Source organism: Hyla sarda, unplaced genomic scaffold, assembly GCF_029499605.1.
Source record: "Hyla sarda isolate aHylSar1 unplaced genomic scaffold, aHylSar1.hap1 scaffold_1036, whole genome shotgun sequence".
Taxonomy (NCBI): domain Eukaryota; kingdom Metazoa; phylum Chordata; class Amphibia; order Anura; family Hylidae; genus Hyla; species Hyla sarda.
In genome coordinates, this window is record NW_026607655.1 from 91,807 (window position 1) to 118,638 (window position 26,832).

Sequence of the window (26,832 nt, forward strand, 5' to 3'; positions counted from 1 at the left end):
TGGGGGTGTCTGTGGCAGGTCTCTGGGGGTGTCTGTGGCAGGTCTCTGGGGTGTGTCTGGTCTCTGGGGGGGTGTCTGTGGCAGGTCTCTGGGGGTGTTTGTGGCAGGTCTCTGGGGGTGTCTGTGGCAGGTCTCTGGGGGGTGTCTGTGGCAGGTCTCTGGGGGTATCTGTGGCAGGTCTCTGGGGGTGTCTGTGGCAGGTCTCTGGCGGTTTCTGTGGCAGGTCTCTGGGGGGTGTCTGGTCTCTGGGGGGGTGTCTGTGGCAGGTCTCTGGGGGTGTTTGTGGCAGGTCTCTGGGGGTGTCTGTGGCAGGTCTCTGGGGGTGTCTGTGGCAGGTCTCTGGGGGTGTTTGTGGCAGGTCTCTGGGGGTGTCTGTGGCAGGTCTCTGGGGGTGTCTGTGGCAGGTCTCTGGGGGTGTTTGTGGCAGGTCTCTGGGGGTGTCTGTGGCAGGTCTCTGGCGGTTTCTGTGGGAGGTCTCTGGGGGTGTCTGTGGGAGGTCTCTGGGGGTGTCTGTGGCAGGTCTCTGGGGGTGTCTGTGGCAGGTCTCTGGCGGTTTCTGTGGCAGGTCTCTGCGGGGTGTCTGGTCTCTGGGGGGGTGTCTGTGGCAGGTCTCTGGGGGTGTTTGTGGCAGGTCTCTGGGGGTGTCTGTGGCAGGTCTCTGGGGGTGTCTGTGGCAGGTCTCTGGGGGTGTTTGTGGCAGGTCTCTGGGGGTGTCTGTGGCAGGTCTCTGGCGGTTTCTGTGGGAGGTCTCTGGGGGTGTCTGTGGGAGGTCTCTGGGGGTGTCTGTGGCAGGTCTCTGGCGGTTTCTGTGGGAGGTCTCTGGGGGTGTCTATGGGAGGTCTCTGGGGGTGTCTGTGGCAGGTCTCTGGGGGTGTCTGTGGGAGGTCTCTGGGGTGTCTGTGGCAGGTCTCTGGGGGTGTCTGTGGGAGGTCTCTGGCGGTTTCTGTGGGAGGTCTCTGGGGGTTCCCCACACATCTATTGTATCTGTCTTTTTTTTAAGTCTGTTTTAAAAAGAAAACAGGGAAGCTGTCAATCACTGATGGGACCGCCCACTGGACTTGATTTTGATTTCAGTCAAATCTTTTCCTTTCATGTTATATATCATTCCGCTCAGCTCCTCCGTATCTATGACAAGATGGCCGCCGATTGGTTAATAACTTATGACATATAACATAGAACAAATTATACATAGGATCTGTACGTCATATCTGTATTAGATCAGAGGGTGAATGAGGCCGGAGAGGTCAGAGGTCACATGTTCTTTCTTTCCTGCAGCTGACGAGTGCGCAGAGCGGTGTGACCTGTACCACGGACACTGTGACGAGGACGGCGTGTGCAGGTGAGGGCGCCATCTTATATAGCGTAGAGGCCCCACCTACCATGTGATATATATATATAATACAAGAGCCCTCATATATAACAGAGAGGCCCCACCTACCATGTGATATATATATAATACAAGAGCCCTCATATATAACAGAGGGGCCCCACCTACCATGTGATATATATATAATACCGGAGCCCTCATATATAACAGAGGGGCCCCACCTACCATGTGTTATATATATAATACCGGAGCCCTCATATATAACAGAGGGGCCCCACCTACCATGTGATATATATATAATACCGGAGCCCTCATATATAACAGAGGGGCCCCACCTACCATGTGATATATATATATAATACCGGAGCCCTCATATATAACAGAGGGGCCCCACCTACCATGTGATATATATATATAATACCGGAGCCCTTATATATAACAGAGGGGCCCCACCTACCATGTGATATATATATAATACCAGAGCCCTCATATATAACAGAGGGGCCCCACCTACCATGTGATATATGTATAATACCGAAGCCCTCATATATAACAGAGGGGCCCCACCTACCATGTGATATATATATAATACCGGAGCCCTCATATATAACAGAGGGGCCCCACCTACCATGTGATATATATATATAATACCGGAGCCCTCATATATAACAGAGGGGCCCCACCTACCATGTGTTATATATATAATACCGGAGCCCTCATATATAACAGAGGGGCCCCACCTACCATGTGATATATATATATATATATAATACCGGATCCCTCATATATAACAGAGGGGCCCCACCTACCATGTGATATATATATAATACCGGAGCCCTCATATATAACAGAGAGGCCCCACCTACCATGTGATATATATATATAATACCGGAGCCCTCATATATAACAGAGGGGCCCCACCTACCATGTGCTATATATATAATACCGGAGCCCTCATATATAACAGAGGGGCCCCACCTACCATGTGTTATATATATAATACCGGAGCCCTCATATATAACAGAGGGGCCCCACCTACCATGTGATATATATATAATACCGGAGCCCTCATATATAACAGAGAGGCCCCACCTACCATGTGATATATATATATAATACCGGAGCCCTCATATATAACAGAGGGGCCCCACCTACCATGTGTTATATATATAATACCGGAGCCCTCATATATAACAGAGGGGCCCCACCTACCATGTGATATATATATATAATACCGGAGCCCTCATATATAACAGAGGGGCCCCACCTACCATGTGATATATATATATAATACCGGAGCCCTCATATATAACAGAGGGGCCCCACCTACCATGTGATATATATATAATACCGGAGCCCTCATATATAACAGAGGGGCCCCACCTACCATGTGAAATATATATATATAATACCGGAGTCCTCATATATAACAGAGGGGCCCCACCTACCATGTGATATATATATAATACCGGAGCCCTCATATATAACAGAGGGGCCCCACCTACCATGTGATATATATATATAATACCGGAGCCCTCATATATAACAGAGGGGCCCCACCTACCATGTGTTATATATATAATACCGGAGCCCTCATATATAACAGAGGGGCCCCACCTACCATGTGATATATATATAATACCGGAGCCCTCATATATAACAGAGAGGCCCCACCTACCATGTGATATATATATATAATACCGGAGCCCTCATATATAACAGAGGGGCCCCACCTACCATGTGTTATATATATAATACCGGAGCCCTCATATATAACAGAGGGGCCCCACCTACCATGTGTTATATATATAATACCGGAGCCCTCATATATAACAGAGGGGCCCCACCTACCATGTGATATATATATAATACCGGAGCCCTCATATATAACAGAGAGGCCCCACCTACCATGTGATATATATATATAATACCGGAGCCCTCATATATAACAGAGGGGCCCCACCTACCATGTGTTATATATATAATACCGGAGCCCTCATATATAACAGAGGGGCCCCACCTACCATGTGATATATATATATATAATACCGGAGCCCTCATATATAACAGAGGGGCCCCACCTACCATGTGATATATATATATAATACCGGAGCCCTCATATATAACAGAGGGGCCCCACCTACCATGTGATATATATATAATACCGGAGCCCTCATATATAACAGAGGGGCCCCACCTACCATGTGATATATATATATATAATACCGGAGCCCTCATATATAACAGAGGGGCCCCACCTACCATGTGATATATATATAACACAGGAGCCATCATATATAACAGAGGGGCCCCACCTACCATGTGATATATATTTATATATAATACCGGAGCCCTCATATATAACAGAGGGGCCCCACCTACCATGTGATATATATATAATACCGGAGCCCTCATATATAACAGAGGGGCCCCACCTACCATGTGATATATATATAATACCGGAGCCCTCATATATAACAGAGGGGCCCCACCTACCATGTGATATATATATAATACCGGAGCCCTCATATATAACAGAGGGGCCCCACCTACCATGTGATATATATATAATACCGGAGCCCTCATATATAACAGAGGGGCCCCACCTACCATGTGATATATATATATATATATAATACCGGAGCCCTCATATATAACAGAGGGGCCCCACCTACCGTGATATATATATATATAATACCGGAGCCCTCATATATAACAGAGGGGCCCCACCTACCATGTGATATATATATATAATACCGGATCCCTCATATATAACAGAGGGGCCCCACCTACCATGTGATATATATATATAATACCGGAGTCCTCATATATAACAGAGGGGCCCCACCTACCATGTGATATATATATAATACCGGAGCCCTCATATATAACAGAGGGGCCCCACCTACCATGTGATATATATATATATATAATACCGGAGCCCTCATATATAACAGAGGGGCCCCACCTACCATGTGATATATATATATATATAATACCGGAGCCCTCATATATAACAGAGGGGCCCCACCTACCATTTTATATATATATAATACCGGAGCCCTCATATATAACAGAGGGGCCCCACCTACCATGTGATATATATATAATACCGGAGCCCTCATATATAACAGAGGGGCCCCACCTACCATGTGATATATATATATATAATACCGGAGCCCTCATATATAACAGAGTGGCCCCACCTACCATGTGTTATATATATAATACCGGAGCCCTCATATATAACAGAGGGGCCCCACCTACCATGTGATATATGTATAATACCGGAGCCCTCATATATAACAGAGTGGCCCCACCTACCATGTGATATATATATAATACCGGAGCCCTCATATATAACAGAGGGGCCCCACCTACCATGTGATATATGTATAATACCGGAGCCCTCATATATAACAGAGTGGCCCCACCTACCATGTGATATATGTATAATACCGGAGCCCTCATATATAACAGAGGGGCCCCACCTACCATGTGATATATATATAATACCGGAGCCCTCATATATAACAGAGGGGCCCCACCTACCATGTGATATATATATAATACCGGAGCCCTCATATATAACAGAGGGGCCCCACCTACCATGTGATATATATATATAATACCGGAGCCCTCATATATAACAGAGGGGCCCCACCTACCATGTGATATATATATATATGTATATATAATACCGGATCCCTCATATATAACAGAGGGGCCCCACCTACCATGTGATATATATATAATACCGGAGCCCTCATATATAACAGAGGGGCCCCACCTACCATGTGATATATATATATAATACCGGAGCCCTCATATATAACAGAGGGGCCCCACCTACCATGTGTTATATATATAATACCGGAGCCCTCATATATAACAGAGGGGCCCCACCTACCATGTGTTATATATATAATACCAGAGCCCTCATATATAACAGAGGGGCCCCACCTACCATGTGTTATATATATAATACCGGAGCCCTCATATATAACAGAGGGGCCCCACCTAGCATGTGATATATATATAATACCGGAGCCCTCATATATAACAGAGAGGCCCCACCTACCATGTGATATATATATATAATACCGGAGCCCTCATATATAACAGAGGGGCCCCACCTACCATGTGTTATATATATAATACCGGAGCCCTCATATATAACAGAGGGGCCCCACCTAGCATGTGATATATATATAATACCGGAGCCCTCATATATAACAGAGGGGCCCCACCTACCATGTGATATATATATAATACCGGAGCCCTCATATATAACAGAGAGGCCCCACCTACCATGTGATATATATATATAATACCGGAGCCCTCATATATAACAGAGGGGCCCCACCTACCATGTGTTATATATATAATACCGGAGCCCTCATATATAACAGAGGGGCCCCACCTACCATGTGATATATATATATATAATACCGGAGCCCTCATATATAACAGAGGGGCCCCACCTACCATGTGTTATATATATAATACCGGAGCCCTCATATATAACAGAGGGGCCCCACCTACCATGTGATATATATATAATACCGGAGCCCTCATATATAACAGAGAGGCCCCACCTACCATGTGATATATATATATAATACCGGAGCCCTCATATATAACAGAGGGGCCCCACCTACCATGTGTTATATATATAATACCGGAGCCCTCATATATAACAGAGGGGCCCCACCTACCATGTGATATATATATATATAATACCGGAGCCCTCATATATAACAGAGGGGCCCCACCTACCATGTGATATATATATATAATACCGGAGCCCTCATATATAACAGAGGGGCCCCACCTACCATGTGATATATATATAATACCGGAGCCCTCATATATAACAGAGGGGCCCCACCTACCATGTGATATATATATATATAATACCGGAGTCCTCATATATAACAGAGGGGCCCCACCTACCATGTGATATATATATAACACAGGAGCCATCATATATAACACAGGGGCCCCACCTACCATGTGATATATATATAATACCGGAGCCCTCATATATAACAGAGGGGCCCCACCTACCATGTGATATATATATAATACCGGAGCCCTCATATATAACAGAGGGGCCCCACCTACCATGTGATATATATATATAATACCGGAGCCCTCATATATAACAGAGGGGCCCCACCTACCATGTGATATATATATATATATAATACCGGAGCCCTCATATATAACAGAGGGGCCCCACCTACCATGTGATATATATATATATATAATACCGGAGCCCTCATATATAACAGAGGGGCCCCACCTACCATGTGATATATATATATATAATACCGGAGCCCTCATATATAACAGAGGGGCCCCACCTACCATGTGATATATATATATAATACCGGATCCCTCATATATAACAGAGGGGCCCCACCTACCATGTGATATATATATATAATACCGGAGTCCTCATATATAACAGAGGGGCCCCACCTACCATGTGATATATATATAATACCGGAGCCCTCATATATAACAGAGGGGCCCCACCTACCATGTGATATATATATATATAATACCGGAGCCCTCATATATAACAGAGGGGCCCCACCTACCATGTGATATATATATATAATACCGGAGCCCTCATATATAACAGAGGGGCCCCACCTACCATGTGATATATATATAATACCGGAGCCCTCATATATAACAGAGGGGCCCCACCTACCATGTGATATATATATAATACCGGAGCCCTCATATATAACAGAGGGGCCCCACCTACCATGTGATATATATATATAATACCGGAGCCCTCATATATAACAGAGGGGCCCCACCTACCATGTGATATATGTATAATACCGGAGCCCTCATATATAACAGAGGGGCCCCACCTACCATGTGATATATATATAATACCGGAGCCCTCATATATAACAGAGGGGCCCCACCTACCATGTGATATATATATAATACCGGAGCCCTCATATATAACAGAGGGGCCCCACCTACCATGTGATATATATATAATACCGGAGCCCTCATATATAACAGAGGGGCCCCACCTACCATGTGATATATATATAATACCGGAGCCCTCATATATAACAGAGGGGCCCCACCTACCATGTGATATATATATAATACCGGAGCCCTCATATATAACAGAGGGGCCCCACCTACCATGTGATATATATATATAATACCGGAGCCCTCATATATAACAGAGGGGCCCCACCTACCATGTGATATATATATATAATACCGGAGCCCTCATATATAACAGAGGGGCCCCACCTACCATGTGATATATATATAATACCGGAGCCCTCATATATAACAGAGGGGCCCCACCTACCATGTGATATATATATATAATACCGGAGCCCTCATATATAACAGAGGGGCCCCACCTACCATGTGATATATATATAATACCGGAGCCCTCATATATAACAGAGGGGCCCCACCTACCATGTGATATATATATATATATATATAATACCGGAGCCCTCATATATAACAGAGGGGCCCCACCTACCATGTGATATATATATAATACCGGAGCCCTCATATATAACAGAGGGGCCCCACCTACCATGTGATATATATATATAATACCGGAGCCCTCATATATAACAGAGGGGCCCCACCTACCATGTGATATATATATATAATACCGGAGCCCTCATATATAACAGAGGGGCCCCACCTACCATGTGATATATATATATATAATACCGGAGCCCTCATATATAACAGAGGGGCCCCACCTACCATGTGATATATATATAATACCTATATCCTATATATAATACCGGAGGCCCTCATATATAACACATATATAACAAAGGGGCCCCACCTACCATGTGATATATATATAATACCGGAGCCCTCATATATAACAGAGGGGCCCCACATACCATGTGATATATATATATAATACCGGAGCCCTCATATATAACAGAGGGGCCCCACCTACCATGTGATATATATAATACCAGAGCCCTCATATATAACAGAGGGGCCCCACCTACCATGTGATATATATAATACCAGAGCCCTCATATATAACAGAGAGGCCCCACCTACCATGTGATATATATAATACCAGAGCCCTCATATATAACAGAGGGGCCCCACCTACCATGTGATATATATATATATAATACCGGAGCCCTCATATATAACAGAGGGGCCCCACCTACCATGTGATATATATATATATATAATACCGGAGCCCTCATATATAACAGAGGGGCCCCACCTACCATGTGATATATATATATATAATACCGGAGCCCTCATATATAACAGAGGGGCCCCACCTACCATGTGATATATATATATAACACCGGATCCCTCATATATAACAGAGGGGCCCCACCTACCATGTGATATATATATATATAATACCGGAGCCCTCATATATAACAGAGGGGCCCCACCTACCATGTGATATATATATATGTATAATACCGGAGCCCTCATATATAACAGAGGGGCCCCACCTACCATGTGATATATATATATAATACCGGAGCCCTCATATATAACAGAGGGGCCCACCTACCATGTGATATATATATATATATATATATATAATACCGGAGCCCTCATATATAACAGAGGGGCCCCACCTACCATGTGATATAAATATAATACCGGAGCCCTCATATATAACAGAGGGGCCCCACCTACCATGTGATATAAATATAATACCGGAGCCCTCATATATAACAGAGGGGCCCCACCTACCATGTGATATATATAAAATACCGGAGCCCTCATATATAACAGAGAGGCCCCACCTACCATGTGATATATATATATATATATATAACACCGGATCCCTCATATATAACAGAGGGGCCCCACCTACCATGTGATATATATATATATATAAAATACCGGAGCCCTCATATATAACAGAGGGGCCCCACCTACCATGTGATATATATATATATATATATATATAATACCGGATCCCTCATATATAACAGAGGGGCCCCACCTACCATGTGATATATATATATATATAATACCGGATCCCTCATATATAACAGAGGGGCCCCACCTACCATGTGATATATATATATATATATATAATACCGGATCCCTCATATATAACAGAGGGGCCCCACCTACCATGTGATATATATATATAACACCGGATCCCTCATATATAACAGAGGGGCCCCACCTACCATGTGATATATATATATAATACCGGAGCCCTCATATATAACAGAGGGGCCCCACCTACCATGTGATATATATATATAATACCGGAGCCCTCATATATAACAGAGGGGCCCCACCTACCATGTGATATATATATATATATAATACCGGATCCCTCATATATAACAGAGGGGCCCCACCTACCATGTGATATATATATATAACACCGGATCCCTCATATATAACAGAGGGGCCCCACCTACCATGTGATATATATATATATATAGAATACCGGATCCCTCATATATAACAGAGAGGCCTCACCTACCATGTGATATATATATATATATATATATATATATATATAATACCGGATCCCTCATATATAACAGAGGGGCCCCACCTACCATGTGATATATATATATATATATATAATACCGGATCCCTCATATATAACAGAGGGGCCTCACCTACCATGTGATATATATATATATATATATAATACCGGAGCCCTCATATATAACAGAGGGGCCCCTCTGTTATATATGAGGGCTCCGGTATTATATCACATGGTAGGTGGGGCCCCTCTGTTATATATGAGGGCTCCGGTATTATATATATATAACACATGGTAGGTGGGGCCCCTCTGTTTTATATATATATATATATATATATACATAATTCTGGAGCCCTCATATATAACAGAGGGGCCCCACCTACCATGTGATATATATATATATATAACACTGGATCCCTCATATATAACAGAGAGGCCCCACCTACCATGTGATATATATATATATATATATATATATATATAATACAAGAGCCCTCATATATAACAGAGGGGCCCCACCTACCATGTGATATATATATATAATACAAGAGCCCTCATATATAACAGAGGGGCCCCACCTACCTTGTGATATATATAAAATACCGGAGCCCTCATATATAACAGAGGGGCCCCACCTACCATGTGATATATATATAATACCGGAGCCCTCATATATAACAGAGGGGCCCCACCTACCATGTGATATATATATATATATAATACCGGAGCCCTCATATATAACAGAGGGGCCCACCTACCATGTGATATATATGAGGGCTCCAGTATTATATATATATATCACATGGTAGGTGGGGCCCCTCTGTTATATATGAGGGCTCCGGTATTATATATATATATATATATATATCACATGGTAGGTGGGGCCCCTCTGTTATATATGAGGGATCCGGTATTATATATATATATCACATGGTAGGTGGGGCCCCTCTGTTATATATGAGGGCTCCGGTATTATATATATATATATATATGTCACATGGTAGGTGGGGCCCCTCTGTTATATATGAGGGCTCCGGTATTATATATATATCACATGGTAGGTGGGGCCCCTCTGTTATATATGAGGGCTCCGGTATTATATATATATATATATCACATGGTAGGTGGGGCCCCTCTGTTATATATGAGGGCTCCGGTATTATATATATATCACATGGTAGGTGGGCCCCTCTGTTATATATGAGGGCTCCGGTATTATATATATATATATATATATCACATGGTAGGTGGGGCCCCTCTGTTATATATGAGGGCTCCGGTATTATATATATATAGCACATGGTAGGTGGGCCCCATCTGTTATATATGAGGGCTCCGGTATATATATATATATATCACATGGTAGGTGGGGCCCCTCTGTTATATATGATGGCTCTTGTATTATATATATATATATATATATATCACATGGTAGGTGGGGCCCCTCTGTTATATATGAGGGCTCTTGTATTATATATATATATATATATATATATATATATATATATCACATGGTAGGTGGGGCCCCTACCATGTGTTATATAGGAAATGTTGGGTTCTTGCTGCACCCTGTGACCCTCTGTCCTTCTTTTTCGTCAGGTGTGACCCCGGCTGGGACGGTCCATTCTGCGAGGACTGTGTGAGGATGCCAGGCTGCGCCCATGGAGTGTGCCACCAGCCCTGGCAGTGCATGTGTCTGAGCGGCTGGGCCGGAAAGTTCTGTGACAAGGGTGAGGCCATTATAATATGGGGGTTACATCCTGGATCAGGGCCGCCCATCATTAAAGGGGGATTCCCATCATGACCCCCATACTGGCATATACTACCTTAAATGGGACATTCCAATAACGTGATGTGACCCCAGCCGACAGTAGTATGAGGGACACAACTAGTCCATTCCATTGTCTCTGGTTGTTACGGATCATCCGGCTGTATCGCGTCTCTGCTCCCTCACAATCACCAATCATGACCTCTCCATCACAATCACCAATCATGACCTCTCCATCACAATCACCAATCATGACCTCTCCATCACAATCACCAATCATGACCTCTCCATCACAATCACCAATCATGACCTCTCCATCACAATCACCAATCATGACCTCTCCATCACAATCACCAATCATGACCTCTCCATCACAATCACCAATCATGACCTCTCCCTCACAATCACCAATCATGACCTCTCCATCACAATCACCAATCATGACCTCTCCATCACAATCACCAATCATGACCTCTCCCTCACAATCACCAATCATGACCTCTCCCTCACAATCACCAATCATGACCTCTCCCTCACAATCACCAATCATGACCTCTCCATCACAATCACCAATCATGACCTCTCCCTCACAATCACCAATCATGACCTCTCCCTCACAATCACCAATCATGACCTCTCCCTCACAATCACCAATCATGACCTCTCCCTCACAATCACCAATCATGACCTCTCCCTCACAATCACCAATCATGACCTCTCCCTCACAATCACCAATCATGACCTCTCCCTCACAATCACCAATCATGACCTCTCCATCACAATCACCAATCATGAACTCTCCCTCACAATCTCCAATCATGACCTCTCCATCACAATCACCACTCATGATCTCTCCATCACAATCACCAATCATGACCTCTCCATCACAATCACCAATCATGACCTCTCCCTCACAATCTCCAATCATGACCTCTCCATCACAATCTCCAATCATGACCTCTCCCTCACAATCTCCAATCATGACCTCTCCCTCACAATCACCAATCATGACCTCTCCATCACAATCACCAATCATGACCTCTCCATCACAATCACCAATCATGACCTCTCCCTCACAATCACCAATCATGACCTCTCCATCACAATCACCAATCATGACCTCTCCATCACAATCACCAATCATGACCTCTCCATCACAATCACCAATCATGACCTCTCCCTCACAATCACCAATCATGACCTCTCCCTCACAATCACCAATCATGACCTCTCCATCACAATCACCAATCATGACCTCCCTCACAATCACCAATCATGACCTCTCCATCACAATCACCAATCATGACCTCTCCCTCACAATCACCAATCATGACCTCTCCATCACAATCACCAATCATGACCTCTCCGCCACAATCACCAATCATGACCTCTCCCTCACAATCACCAATCATGACCTCTCCGCCACAATCACCAATCATGACCTCTCCATCACAATCACCAATCATGACCTCTCCATCACAATCACCAATCATGACCTCCCTCACAATCACCAATCATGACCTCTCCCTCACAATCACCAATCATGACCTCTCCATCACAATCACCAATCATGACCTCTCCCTCACAATCACCAATCATGACCTCTCCCTCACAATCACCAATCATGACCTCTCCCTCACAATCACCAATCATGACCTCTCCATCACAATCACCAATCATGAACTCTCCCTCACAATCTCCAATCATGACCTCTCCATCACAATCACCACTCATGACCTCTCCATCACAATCACCAATCATGACCTCTCCATCACAATCACCAATCATGACCTCTCCCTCACAATCTCCAATCATGACCTCTCCATCACAATCTCCAATCATGACCTCTCCCTCACAATCTCCAATCATGACCTCTCCCTCACAATCACCAATCATGACCTCTCCATCACAATCACCAATCATGACCTCTCCATCACAATCACCAATCATGACCTCTCCCTCACAATCACCAATCATGACCTCTCCATCACAATCACCAATCATGACCTCTCCATCACAATCACCAATCATGACCTCTCCCTCACAATCACCAATCATGACCTCTCCCTCACAATCACCAATCATGACCTCTCCATCACAATCACCAATCATGACCTCCCTCACAATCACCAATCATGACCTCTCCATCACAATCACCAATCATGACCTCTCCCTCACAATCACCAATCATGACCTCTCCATCACAATCACCAATCATGACCTCTCCGCCACAATCACCAATCATGACCTCTCCCTCACAATCACCAATCATGACCTCTCCGCCACAATCACCAATCATGACCTCTCCATCACAATCACCAATCATGACCTCTCCATCACAATCACCAATCATGACCTCCCTCACAATCACCAATCATGACCTCTCCCTCACAATCACCAATCATGACCTCTCCATCACAATCACCAATCATGACCTCTCCCTCACAATCACCAATCATGACCTCTCCCTCACAATCACCAATCATGACCTCTCCCTCACAATCACCAATCATGACCTCTCCCTCACAATCACCAATCATGACCTCTCCGCCACAATCACCGCCATCACCAACCATGACCTTTCCGCCACAATCACCCCCATCATCAACCATGACCTTTCCGCCACAATCACCCCCATCATCAACCATGACCTTTCTGCCACAAACCATGACCTCTCCGCCACAATCACCCCCATCACCTCTCCGCCACCATCACCAACCATGACCTCTTCGTCACAATCACCAACCAGGACTTCTCTACCATAATCACCCCCATCACCAACCATAACCTCTCCACCACAATCACCCCCATCACCACCCATGACCTCTCCACCACAATCACCCCCATCACCAACCATGACCTCTCCACCACAATCACTCCCATCACCAACCATGACCTCTCCACCACAATCACCCCCATCACCACCCATGACCTCTCACCACAATCACCCCCATCACCAATCATGACCTCTCCACCACAATCACTCCCATCACCAACCATGACCTCTCCCCCCACAATCACCCCCATCACCAACCATGACCTCTCCCCCAAAATCCCCCCATCACCAACCATGACCTCTCCGCCACAATCATCCCCATCCCCAACCATGACCTCTCTGCCACAATCACCCCCATCATCAACCATGACCTCTCCTCCACAATCACCCCCATCGCCAACCATAACCTCTTCGCCACAATCACCCCATCACCACCAATGACCTCTCCGACACAATCATCCCCATCACCAACCATGACCTCTCCGCCACAATCATCCCCATCACCAACCATGACCTCTCCACCACAATCACCCCCATCACCAACCATGACCTCTCACCACAATCACCCCATCACCAACCATGACCTCTCCGCCACAATCATCCCCATCACCAACCATGACCTCTCCGCCACAATCACTCCCATCACCAACCATGACCTCTCCGCCACAATCACCCCCATCGCCAACCATGACCTCTCTGCCACAATCACCCCCATCACCAACCATGACCTCTACGCCACAATCCCCCCATCATCACCCATGACCTCTCCCCCACAATCACCCCGATCACCAACCATGACCTCTCCACCGCATTCACCCCCATCACCACCCATGACCTCTCCACTACAATCACCCCCATCATGATGTATTCCTTCTCGCCATAGATCTGTACATCTGCGAGTACTCCAGTCCCTGCCAGAATGGGGCAGAATGTGTCATTACCCCCGAGGGTGATTACTCCACAATCACCAACTATGACCTCTCCGCCACAATCACCAACCATGACCTCTTCGCCACAATCACCCCCATCACCAACCATGACCTCTCCGCCACCATCACCAAATATGACCTCTCCGCCACCATCACCAACCAGGACCTCTCCGCCACAATCACCCCCAACACCACCCATTAACTCTCCGCCACCATCACCAACTATGACCTCTCCGCCACCATCATCAACCAGGACCTCTCCGCCACCATCACCAACTATGACCTCTCGGCCATCATCACCAACCATGACCTCTCCACCATAATCACCCCCATCACCAACCATAACCTCTCCACCACAATCACCCCCATCACAACCCATGACCTCTCCGCCACAATCACCCCATCACCACCCATGACCTCTCCGCCACAATCACCCCCATCACCACCCATGACCTCTCCACCACAATCACCCCATCACCATCCATGATCTCTCCGCCACAATCACCCCCATCACCACCCATGACCTCTCCGCCACAATCACCCCCATCACCACCCATGACCTCTCCACCACAATCACCCCCATCACCACCCATGATCTCTCCGCCACAATCACCCCCATCACCAACCATGACCTCTCTCCACAATCACCCCCATCACCAACCATGACCTCTCTTCACAATCACCCCCATCACCAACCAGGACCACTCCGCCACAATCACCAACTATGACCTCTCCGCCACAATCACCCCCATCACCACCCATGACCTCTCCACCACAATTACCCCCATCACCAAACATGACCTCTCTCCACAATCACCCCCATCACCACCCATGACCTCTCCGCCACAATCACCAACTATGACCTCTCCGCCACAATCACCCCCATCACCAACCATAACCTCTCTCCACAATCATCCCCATCACCAACCATGACCTCTCCACCACAATCACTCCCATCACCAACCATGACCTCTCCGCCACAATCACCCCCATCGCCAACCATGACCTCTCTGCCACAATCAGCCCCATCACCAACCATGACTTCTCCGCCACAATCCCCCCATCATCACCCATGACCTCTCCCCCACAATCACCCCGATCACCAACCATGACCTCTCCACCGCATTCACCCCCATCACCACCCATGACCTCTCCACTACAATCACCCCCATCATGATGTATTCCTTCTCGCCATAGATCTGCCCATCTGCGAGTACTCCAGTCCCTGCCAGAATGGGGCAGAATGTGTCATTACCCCCGAGGGTGATTACTCCACAATCACCAACTATGACCTCTCCGCCACAATCACCAACCATGACCTCTTCGCCACAATCACCCCCATCACCAACCATGACCTCTCCGCCACCATCACCAAATATGACCTCTCCGCCACCATCACCAACCAGGACCTCTCCGCCACAATCACCCCCAACACCACCCATTAACTCTCCGCCACCATCACCATCTATGACCTCTCCGCCACCATCATCAACCAGGACCTCTCCGCCACCATCACCAACTATGACCTCTCGGCCATCATCACCAACCATGACCTCTCCACCATAATCACCCCCATCACCAACCATAACCTCTCCACCACAATCACCCCCATCACAACCCATGACCTCTCCGCCACAATCACCCCCATCACCACCCATGACCTCTCCGCCACAATCACCCCCATCACCACCCATGACCTCTCCACCACAATCACCCCATCACCAACCATGATCTCTCCGCCACAATCACCCCCATCACCACCCATGACCTCTCCACCACAATCACCCCCATCACCACCCATGACCTCTCCACCACAATCACCCCCATCACCACCCATGATCTCTCCGCCACAATCACCCCCATCACCAACCATGACCTCTCTCCACAATCACCCCCATCACCAACCATGACCTCTCTCCACAATCACCCCCATCACCAACCAGGACCTCTCCGCCACAATCACCAACTATGACCTCTCCGCCACAATCACCCCCATCACCACCCATGACCTCTCCACCACAATCACCCCCATCACCAAACATGACCTCTCTCCACAATCACCCCCATCACCACCCATGACCTCTCCGCCACAATCACCAACTATGACCTCTCCGCCACAATCACCCCCATCACCAACCATGACCTCTCTCCACAATCACCCCCATCACCAACCATGACCTCTCTCCACAATCACCCCCATCACCAACCAGGACCTCTCCGCCACAATCACCAACTATGACCTCTCGGCCATCATCACCAACCATGACCTCTCCACCATAATCACCCCCATCATGATGTATTCCTTCTCGCCATAGATCTGCACATCTGCGAGCGCTCCAGTCCCTGCCAGAACGGTGCAGAATGTGTCATTACCCCCGAGGGTGATTACTCCTGTAACTGCCTAGAAGCCTTCCATGGAAAAGACTGTGAAATGAAGAGAGGACCCTGCGAGACAGAAGGGTAAGAGAGGGACGACCCCCCCCCCAAATGGCATCACTACCCGCACACCCTTATTTACCCCCCGGACGTCAGCTGCCATCTCTGGGCCTGGGGTAAATAAAGACAAAAGCCTGGACACCACAATAAGAGGCCTGGGGTAATTCAGAGCATTGTCCACACTGATAAACTATTAAAGCTGAGGGTTTGTTATAATGTATGATTCCTTTGTATTGGTCCCCTGCCTTCATGAAGCTGGTAATAGATTTAAGATCACTCCACTTTATTATTATAGATCAGTGCCAGGATAACTCCACTAGATTAATATAGATCAGTGCCGGGATCATTCCTCTAGATTAATATAGATCAGTGCCAGGATCACTCCACTAGATTAATATAGATCAGTGCCAGGATCACTCCACTAGATTACTATAGATCAGTGCCAGGATCACTCCACTAGATTAATATAGATCAGTATCAGGATCATTCTACTAGATTAATATAGATCAGTGCCAGGATCACTCCACTAGATTAATATAGATCAGTGCCAGGATCACTCCACTAGATTAATATAGATCAGTGCCTGGATCACTCCTCTAGATTAATATAGATCAGTGCCAGGATCACTCCACTAGATTAATATAGATCAGTGCCAGGATCACTTCACTAGATTACTATAGATCAGTGCCAGGATAACTCCACTAGATTAATATAGATCAGTGCCAGGATCACTCCACTAGATTAATATAGATCAATACCAGGATTATTCTACTAGATTAATATAGATCAGTGCCAGGATCATTCCACTAGATTAAAATAGATCAGTGCCGGGATCACTCCACTAGATTACTATAGATCAGTGCCAGGATAACTCCTCTAGATTAAAATAGATCAGTGCCTGGATCACTCCTCTAGATTAAAATAGATCAGTGCCAGGATCACTCCACTAGATTAATATAGATCAGTGCCAGGTTCACTCCACTAGATAAATATAGATCAGTGCCAGGATCACTCCACTAGATTAATATAGATCAGTGCCAGGATCACTCCACTAGATTACTATAGATCAGTGCCAGGATCACTCCACTAGATTAATATAGATCAGTGCCAGGATCACTCCACTAGATTAATATAGATCAGTATCAGAATCATTCTACTAGATTAATATAGATCAGTGCCACGATCACTCCACTAGATTAATATAGATCAGTATCAGGATCATTCTACTAGATTAATATAGATCTGTGCGTGGATCACTCCTCTAGATTAATACAGATCAGTGCCAGGATCACTCCTCTAGATTAATATAGATCAGTGCTGGGATCACTCCTATAGATTAATATAGATCAGTGCCAGGATCACTCCACTAGATTAATATAGATCAGTGCCAGGATCATTCCACTAGATTAATATAGATCAGTGCCAGGATCACTCAACTAGATTAACATAGATCAGTGCCAGGATCATTCTACTAGATTAATATAGATCAGTGCCAGGATCACTCCACTAGATTACTATAGATCAGTGCCAGGATCACTCCACTAGATTAATATAGATCAGTGCCGGGATCACTCCACTAGATTAATATAGATCAGTGCCGGGATCACTCCACTAGATTAAAATAGATCAGTGCCGGGATCATTCCACTAGATTAATATAGATAAGTGCCGGGATCACTCCACTAGATCAATATAGATCAGTGCCGGGATCACTCCTCTAGATCAATATAGATCAGTGCCGGGATCACTCCACTAGATTAATATAGATCAGTGCCGGGATCACTCCTCTAGATTACTATAGATCAGTGCCAGAATCACTCCACTAGATTACTATAGATCAGTGCCGGGATCACTCCACTAGATTAATATAGATCAGTGCCAGGATCATTCCACTAGATTAATATAGATCAGTGCCGGGATCATTCTACTAGATTAATATAGATCAGTGCCAGGATCATTCCACTAGATTAATATAGATCAGTGCCAGGATCACTTCACTAGATTAATATAGATCAGTGCAGGGATCACTCCACTAGATTAATATAGATCAGTGCCAGGATCACTCCACTAGATTAATATAGATCAGTGGCGAGATCACTCCACTAGATTAATATAGATCAGTCTCGGGATCACTCCTGTAGATTAATATAGATCAGTGCCGGGATCACTCCACTAGATTAATATAGATCAGTTCCGAGATCATTCTACTAGATCAATATAGATCAGTGCCAGGATCATTCCACTAGATTAATATAGATCAGTGCCAGGGTCACTCCACTAGATTAATATAGATCAGTGCCAGGATCACTCCTCTAGATTAATATAGATCAGTGCCGGGATCATTCTACTAGATTAATATAGATCTGTGCCAGGATCACTCCACTAGATCAATAGAGATCAGTGCCGGGATCACTCCACTAGATCAATATAGATCTGTGCCAGGATCACTCCACTAGATTAATATAGATCAGTGCCAGGATCATTCCACTAGATTAATATAGATCAGTGCCAGGATCATTCAACTAGATAAATATAGATCAGTGCCAGGATCACTCCTCTAGATTAATATAGATCAGTGCCGGGATCACTCCTCTAGATTAATATAGATCAGTGCCAGGATCATACTACTAGATTAATATAGATCAGTGCCTGGATCACTCCTCTAGATTAATATAGATCAGTGCCGGGATCATTCTACTAGATTAATATAGATCAGTGCCAGGATCACTCCACTAGATTAATATAGATCAGTGCCAGGATCACTCCACTAAATTAATATAGATCAGTGCCAGAATCACTCCACTAGATTAAAATAGATCAGTGCCAGGATCATTCCACTAGATTAATATAGATCAGTGCCAGGATCATTCTACTAGATTAATATAGATCAGTGCCAGGATCACTCCACTAGATAAATATAGATCAGTACCAGGATCACTCCACTAGATTAATATAGATCAGTGCCAGGATCATTCCACTAGATTAATATAGATCAGTGCCAGGATCATTCTACTAGATTAATATAGATCAGTGCCAGGATCATTCTAGTAGATTAAAATAGGTCAGTCCCAGGATCACTCCACTAGATTAATATAGATCAGTGCCTGATCATTCTACTAGATTAAAATAGATCAGTGCCAGGATGACTGCACTAGATTAATATAGATCAGTGCCAGGATCACTCCACTAGATTAATATAGATCAGTGCCAGGTTCACTCCACTAGATTAATATAGATCAGTGCCGAGATCACTCCACTAGATTAATATAGATCAGTCTCAGGATCACTCCTGTAGATTAATATAGATCAGTGCCGGGATCACTCCTCTAGATTAATATAGATCAGTGCCAGGATCACTCCACTAGATTAATATAGATCAGTGCCAGGATCACTCCTCTAGATTAATATAGATCAGTGCCGGAATCACTCCTCTAGATTAATATAGATCAGTGCCAGGATCACTCCACTAGATTAATATAGATCAGTGCCGGGATCACTCCTCTAGATTAATATAGATCAGTGCCGGGATCATTCTACTAGATTAATATAGATCAGTGCCGGGATCACTCCACTAGATCAATATAGATCAGTGCCGGGATCACTCCACTAGATTAATATAGATCAGTGCCAGGATCACTCCACTAGATTAATATAGATCAGTGCCAGGATCATTCCACTAGATTAATATAGATCAGTGCCAGGATCACTCCTCTAGATTAATATAGATCAGTGCCGGGATCACTCCTCTAGATTAATATAGATCAGTGCCAGGATCATTCCACTAGATTAATATAGATCAGTGCCAGGATCATTCCACTAGATAAATATAGATCAGTGCCAGGATCACTCCTCTAGATTAATATAGATCAGTGCCAGGATCACTCCTCTAGATTAATATAGATCAGTGCCGGGATCATTCTACTAGATTAATATAGATCAGTGCCGGGATCACTCCACTAGATCAATATAGATCAGTGCCGGGATCACTCCACTAGATTAATATAGATCAGTGCCGGGATCATTCTACTAGATTAATATAGATCAGTGCCGGGATCACTCCACTAGATCAATATAGATCAGTGCCGGGATCACTCCACTAGATTAATATAGATCAGTGCCAGGATCACTCCACTAGATTAATATAGATCAGTGCCAGGATCATTCCACTAGATTAATATAGATCAGTGCCAGGATCACTCCTCTAGATTAATATAGATCAGTGCCGGGATCACTCCTCTAGATTAATATAGATCAGTGCCAGGATCATTCCACTAGATTAATATAGATCAGTGCCAGGATCATTCCACTAGATAAATATAGATCAGTGCCAGGATCACTCCTCTAGATTAATATAGATCAGTGCCGGGATCACTCCTCTAGATTAATATAGATCAGTGCCAGGATCATTCCACTAGATTAATATAGATCAGTGCCAGGATCATTCTACTAGATTAATATAGATCAGTGCCTGGATCACTCCTCTAGATTAATATAGATCAGTGCCGGGATCACTCCTATAGATTAATATAGATCAGTGCCAGGATCACTCCACTAGATTAATATAGATCAGTGCCAGGATCACTCCACTAGATTAAAATAGATCAGTGCCAGGATCACTCCACTAGATTAATATAGATCAGTGCCAGAATCACTCCACTAGATTAAAATAGATCAGTGCCAGGATCATTCCACTAGATTAATATAGATCAGTGCCAGGATCATTCTACTAGATTAATATAGATCAGTGCCAGGATCACTCCACTAGATAAATATAGATCAGTGCCAAGATCACTCCACTAGATTAATATAGATCAGTGCCAGGATTACTCCACTAGATTAATATAGATCAGTGCCAGGATCACTCCACTAGATTAATATAGATCAGTGCCAGAATCACTCCACTAGATTAAAATAGATCAGTGCCAGGATCATTCCACTAGATTAATATAGATCAGTGCCAGGATCATTCTACTAGATTAATATAGATCAGTGCCAGGATCACTCCACTAGATTAATATAGATCAGTGCCAGGATCACTCCACTAGATTAATATAGATCAGTGCCAGAATCACTCCACTAGATTAAAATAGATCAGTGCCAGGATCATTCCACTAGATTAATATAGATCAGTGCCAGGATCATTCTACTAGATTAATATAGATCAGTGCCAGGATCACTCCACTAGATAAATATAGATCAGTACCAGGATCACTCCACTAGATTAATCTAGATCAGTGCCAAGATCACTCCACTAGATTAATATAGATCAGTGCCAGGATTACTCCACTAGATAAATATAGATCAGTGCCGGGATCACTCCACTAGATTAATATAGATCAGTGCCAGAATCATTCCACTAGATTAATATAGATCAGTGCCAGAATCATTCCACTAGATTAATATAGATCAGTGCCAGGATCATTCCACTAGATTAATATAGATCAGTGCCAGGATCATTCCACTAGATTAATATAGATCAGTGCCAGGATCATTCCACTAGATTAATATAGATCAGTGCCAGGTTCACTCCACTAGATTAATATAGATCAGTGCCAGGATCACTCAACTAGATTAACATAGATCAGTGCCAGAATCATTCCACTAGATTAATATAGATCAGTGCCAGAATCATTCCACTAGATTAATATAGATCAGTGCCGGGATCACTCCACTAGATTAATATAGATCAGTGCCGGGATCACTCCACTAGATTAATATAGATCAGTGCCGGGTTCACTCCACTAGATTAATATAGATCAGTGCCAGGATAACTCCACTAGATTAATATAGATCAGTGCCGGGATCACTCCACTAGATTAATATAGATCAGTGCTGGGATCACTCCACTTGATTACGGTATTTCAGTGCCAGGATTAGTTCATTAGATTGGTACCAGGATGAGATCACGTGATCCTCTGTTCTTCGTTGATGATGTTTCTTCTTCAGATTTCCATGTCAGAACGGTGGGACTTGCCAGGATGACGGGGGCTTCGCGGAGACCTTCTTGTGCCGCTGTTTGTCCGGTTACGTGGGCAGCCTGTGTGAGACGGATGTTGATGACTGTCTCATGCGTCCGTGTGCTAATGGAGCAACCTGCATTGACGGAGTTAACCGCTTCTCATGTGAATGCCCTCTTGGCTTCCAGGGACGCTTCTGTACGGTGAACATTGATGACTGTGCCGGGCAGCCGTGTCACAATGGAGGCCGCTGCTATGATCGGGTGGGAGACTATGAGTGTTACTGTCCTGGTGAATTTACTGGCAAATCCTGTGAGATCCCGGTTCCCAGACCCACATGGGAGTATGAGACCGGAACGGCTGCGATGGACCGGGCCACCCCGGCTTCTCCAGGGAGAACAATTAGTAGCACAAGGTGGAAACCTGGATCCACCCAGAAGCCCAAGGACTTTAAGATTTCAGTGAAGAAGGTGGTGACTCAGACAGAACACGGCCTCAGCCAACTGCAGATCATCACCATCGCCGTGCTCAGCGTCATAACCGTCCTGGTGATCGTCCTCACCACACTTCTGGTGGTCAGACACCGGAATCGCAGCGCCTCTTGTTGGTGTCAACAGACTTCACCAGATGCCAAGACCCAATATCACCAATGTCAGGGGACGTTACAGGAACATGGGAAGACCACCGAGTTATGAGAAGTCAATTTACTTGTCTGGGCCCCAGCATGGAGACTCCAGGGGCCACACAATAACTTCAGGGAGATGGGAGTGATAAGTGGACCAAGAGCCTCATGTTTTACAAGAAACCTTCATATTTCACTGGGGAGGCCCAGACCGGACCCATGACCAGACACATGACCAGTCCCCTCCCTATCGTCTTAAAATACTCCTGGGGGATATTGTGAGTTAATAAACCCACCATATCAGCATCTGGGTGTCTTCTCATATGGAGCCTCATATACAGCTGAAGGTACATGTAGCAGAGCTGAGTGACAACCAGTAATGGCCATCATTACCTTGCCAACAGCCTGAGCAAGATGGCTCTGGATGAGCAGGACTACAGGGGGTCATCCGTTATCAGAGGGGCACCCTCTACAGGCCATGGTAACATTTATAGAGGGGGTCATACATTATCGGAGGGGCGCCCTCTACATGCCATGGTAACATTTATAGAGGGGGTCAAACATTATCGGAGGGGCACCCTCTACAGGCCATGGTAACATTTATAGAGGGGGTCATACGTCATTGGAGGGGCGCCCTCTACAGGCCATGGTAACATTTATAGAGGGGGTCATACATCATTGGAGGGGCGCCCTCTACAGGCCATGGTAACATTTATAGAGGGGGTCATACGTCATTGGAGGGGCGCCCTCTACAGGCCATGGTAACATTTATAGAGGGGGTCATACATCATTGGAGGGGTGCCCTCTACAGGCCATGGTAACATTTATAGAGGGGGTCATACATCATTGGAGGGGCGCCCTCTACAGGCCATGGTAACATTTATAGAGGGGGTCAAACATTATCGGAGGGGCACCCTCTACAGGCCATGGTAACATTTATAGAGGGGGTCATACGTTATCGGAGGGGCACCCTCTACAGGCCATGGTAACATTTATAGAGGGGGTCATACGTCATTGGAGGGGCGCCCTCTACAGGCCATGGTAACATTTATAGAGGGGGTCATACATCATTGGAGGGGCGCCCTCTACAGGCCATGGTAACATTTATAGAGGGGGTCATACATCATTGGAGGGGCGCCCTCTACAGGCCATGGTAACATTTATAGAGGGGGTCATACATCATTGGAGGGGCGCCCTCTACAGGCCATGGTAACATTTATAGAGGGGGTCATACGTCATTGGAGGGGTGCCCTCTACAGGCCATAGTAACATTTATAGAGGGGGTCATACATCATTGGAGGGGCGCCTATAGAGGGGGTCATACATCATTGGAGGGGCACCTATAGAGGGGGTCATACATCATTGGAGGGGCACCTATAGAGGGGGTCATACATCATTGGAGGGGCACCTATAGAGGGGGTCATACATCATTGGAGGGGCGCCCTCTACAGGCCATGGTAATATTTATAGAGGGGGTCATACATCATTGGAGGGGCACCTATAGAGGGGGTCATACATCATTGGAGGGGCGCCCTCTACAGGCCATGGTAATATTTATAGAGGGGGTCATACATCATTGGAGGGGCGCCCTCTCCAGGCCCGTGATGCTGGGGTATGATAGAGGAGATTATATGTTTCTTCTTTGTCGGGCGCGATCATGTGACCTGGATCCAACGCTTATATCCAGAGATGTGAATATTACATTTAATAAAATAAAATTTGTCAGAAAATGAAAATAGTGATTTCGTTTGATGGCAGCAAAATATACCGGAATCCTGCCAAACACTGCAAATAACCGTATACCGTACTGGGGAAACGCCAAACTGCAGAGGGGTCCCCAGCATTAACCCCTTAAGGACGCAGCCCTTTTTCGCAATTCTGACCGCCGTCACTTTACAAATTAATAACGCGAAAACACTTTTACCGAATATTCTGATTCGGAGATTGTTTTTTCGTGACATATTCTACTTTATTTTGGTGGTAAATTTTCGGCGTTAATTGCATCCTTTTTTGGTGAAAAATCCCAAAATTTCATAAAAATTTTGAAAATTTTGCATTTTTCTAACTTTGAAGATCTCTAATTGTAAGGAAAATGGATATTCCCAATAAATTTTATTTTTCTTCACAAACACAATATGTCCGCTTCATGTTGGCATCATAAAATGGACAGACTTTTGCTTTTTGAAAAAATTAGAGGGCTTCAAAGTAGAGCAGCAATTTTCAAAAATGTCATGAAAACTGCAAAATCTGAAGGGACAGATGTTACAGAACTACAACTCCCAGCATGCCTGGGCAGTCGAGGCATGCTGGGAGTTGTAGTTTGGCAACATCTGGAGGGCTACTGTTTGGGCACCACTGTAACAGTGGTCTCCAAACTGTGACCCTCCAGATGTTGCAAAACTACAACTCCCAGCATGGCTGTCTGGACATGCTGGGAGTTGCAGTTTGGCCCCCCTAGTGGTTGCCACAGTAAAGATCGATTTACTTTCACTTTCAA

At 45.2% G+C, this 26,832-nt stretch overlaps 1 protein-coding gene across 1 annotated transcript in view; it reads left to right on the plus strand.

The window, feature by feature from the left end:
• Positions 1-25,803, plus strand: part of LOC130299095 (protein delta homolog 2-like) — a 63,106-nt gene extending 37,303 nt beyond the window's left edge. The window contains exons 5-8 of the mRNA XM_056551393.1: positions 1,276-1,339; positions 11,448-11,578; positions 17,637-17,781; positions 23,703-25,803. Coding sequence (XP_056407368.1) covers positions 1,276-1,339; positions 11,448-11,578; positions 17,637-17,781; positions 23,703-24,408 — 1,046 coding nt within the window. The 3' untranslated portion in view covers positions 24,409-25,803. The remainder of the gene's footprint in view (positions 1-1,275; positions 1,340-11,447; positions 11,579-17,636; positions 17,782-23,702) is intronic.
• The last annotated feature ends 1,029 nt before the right edge of the window (positions 25,804-26,832 follow it).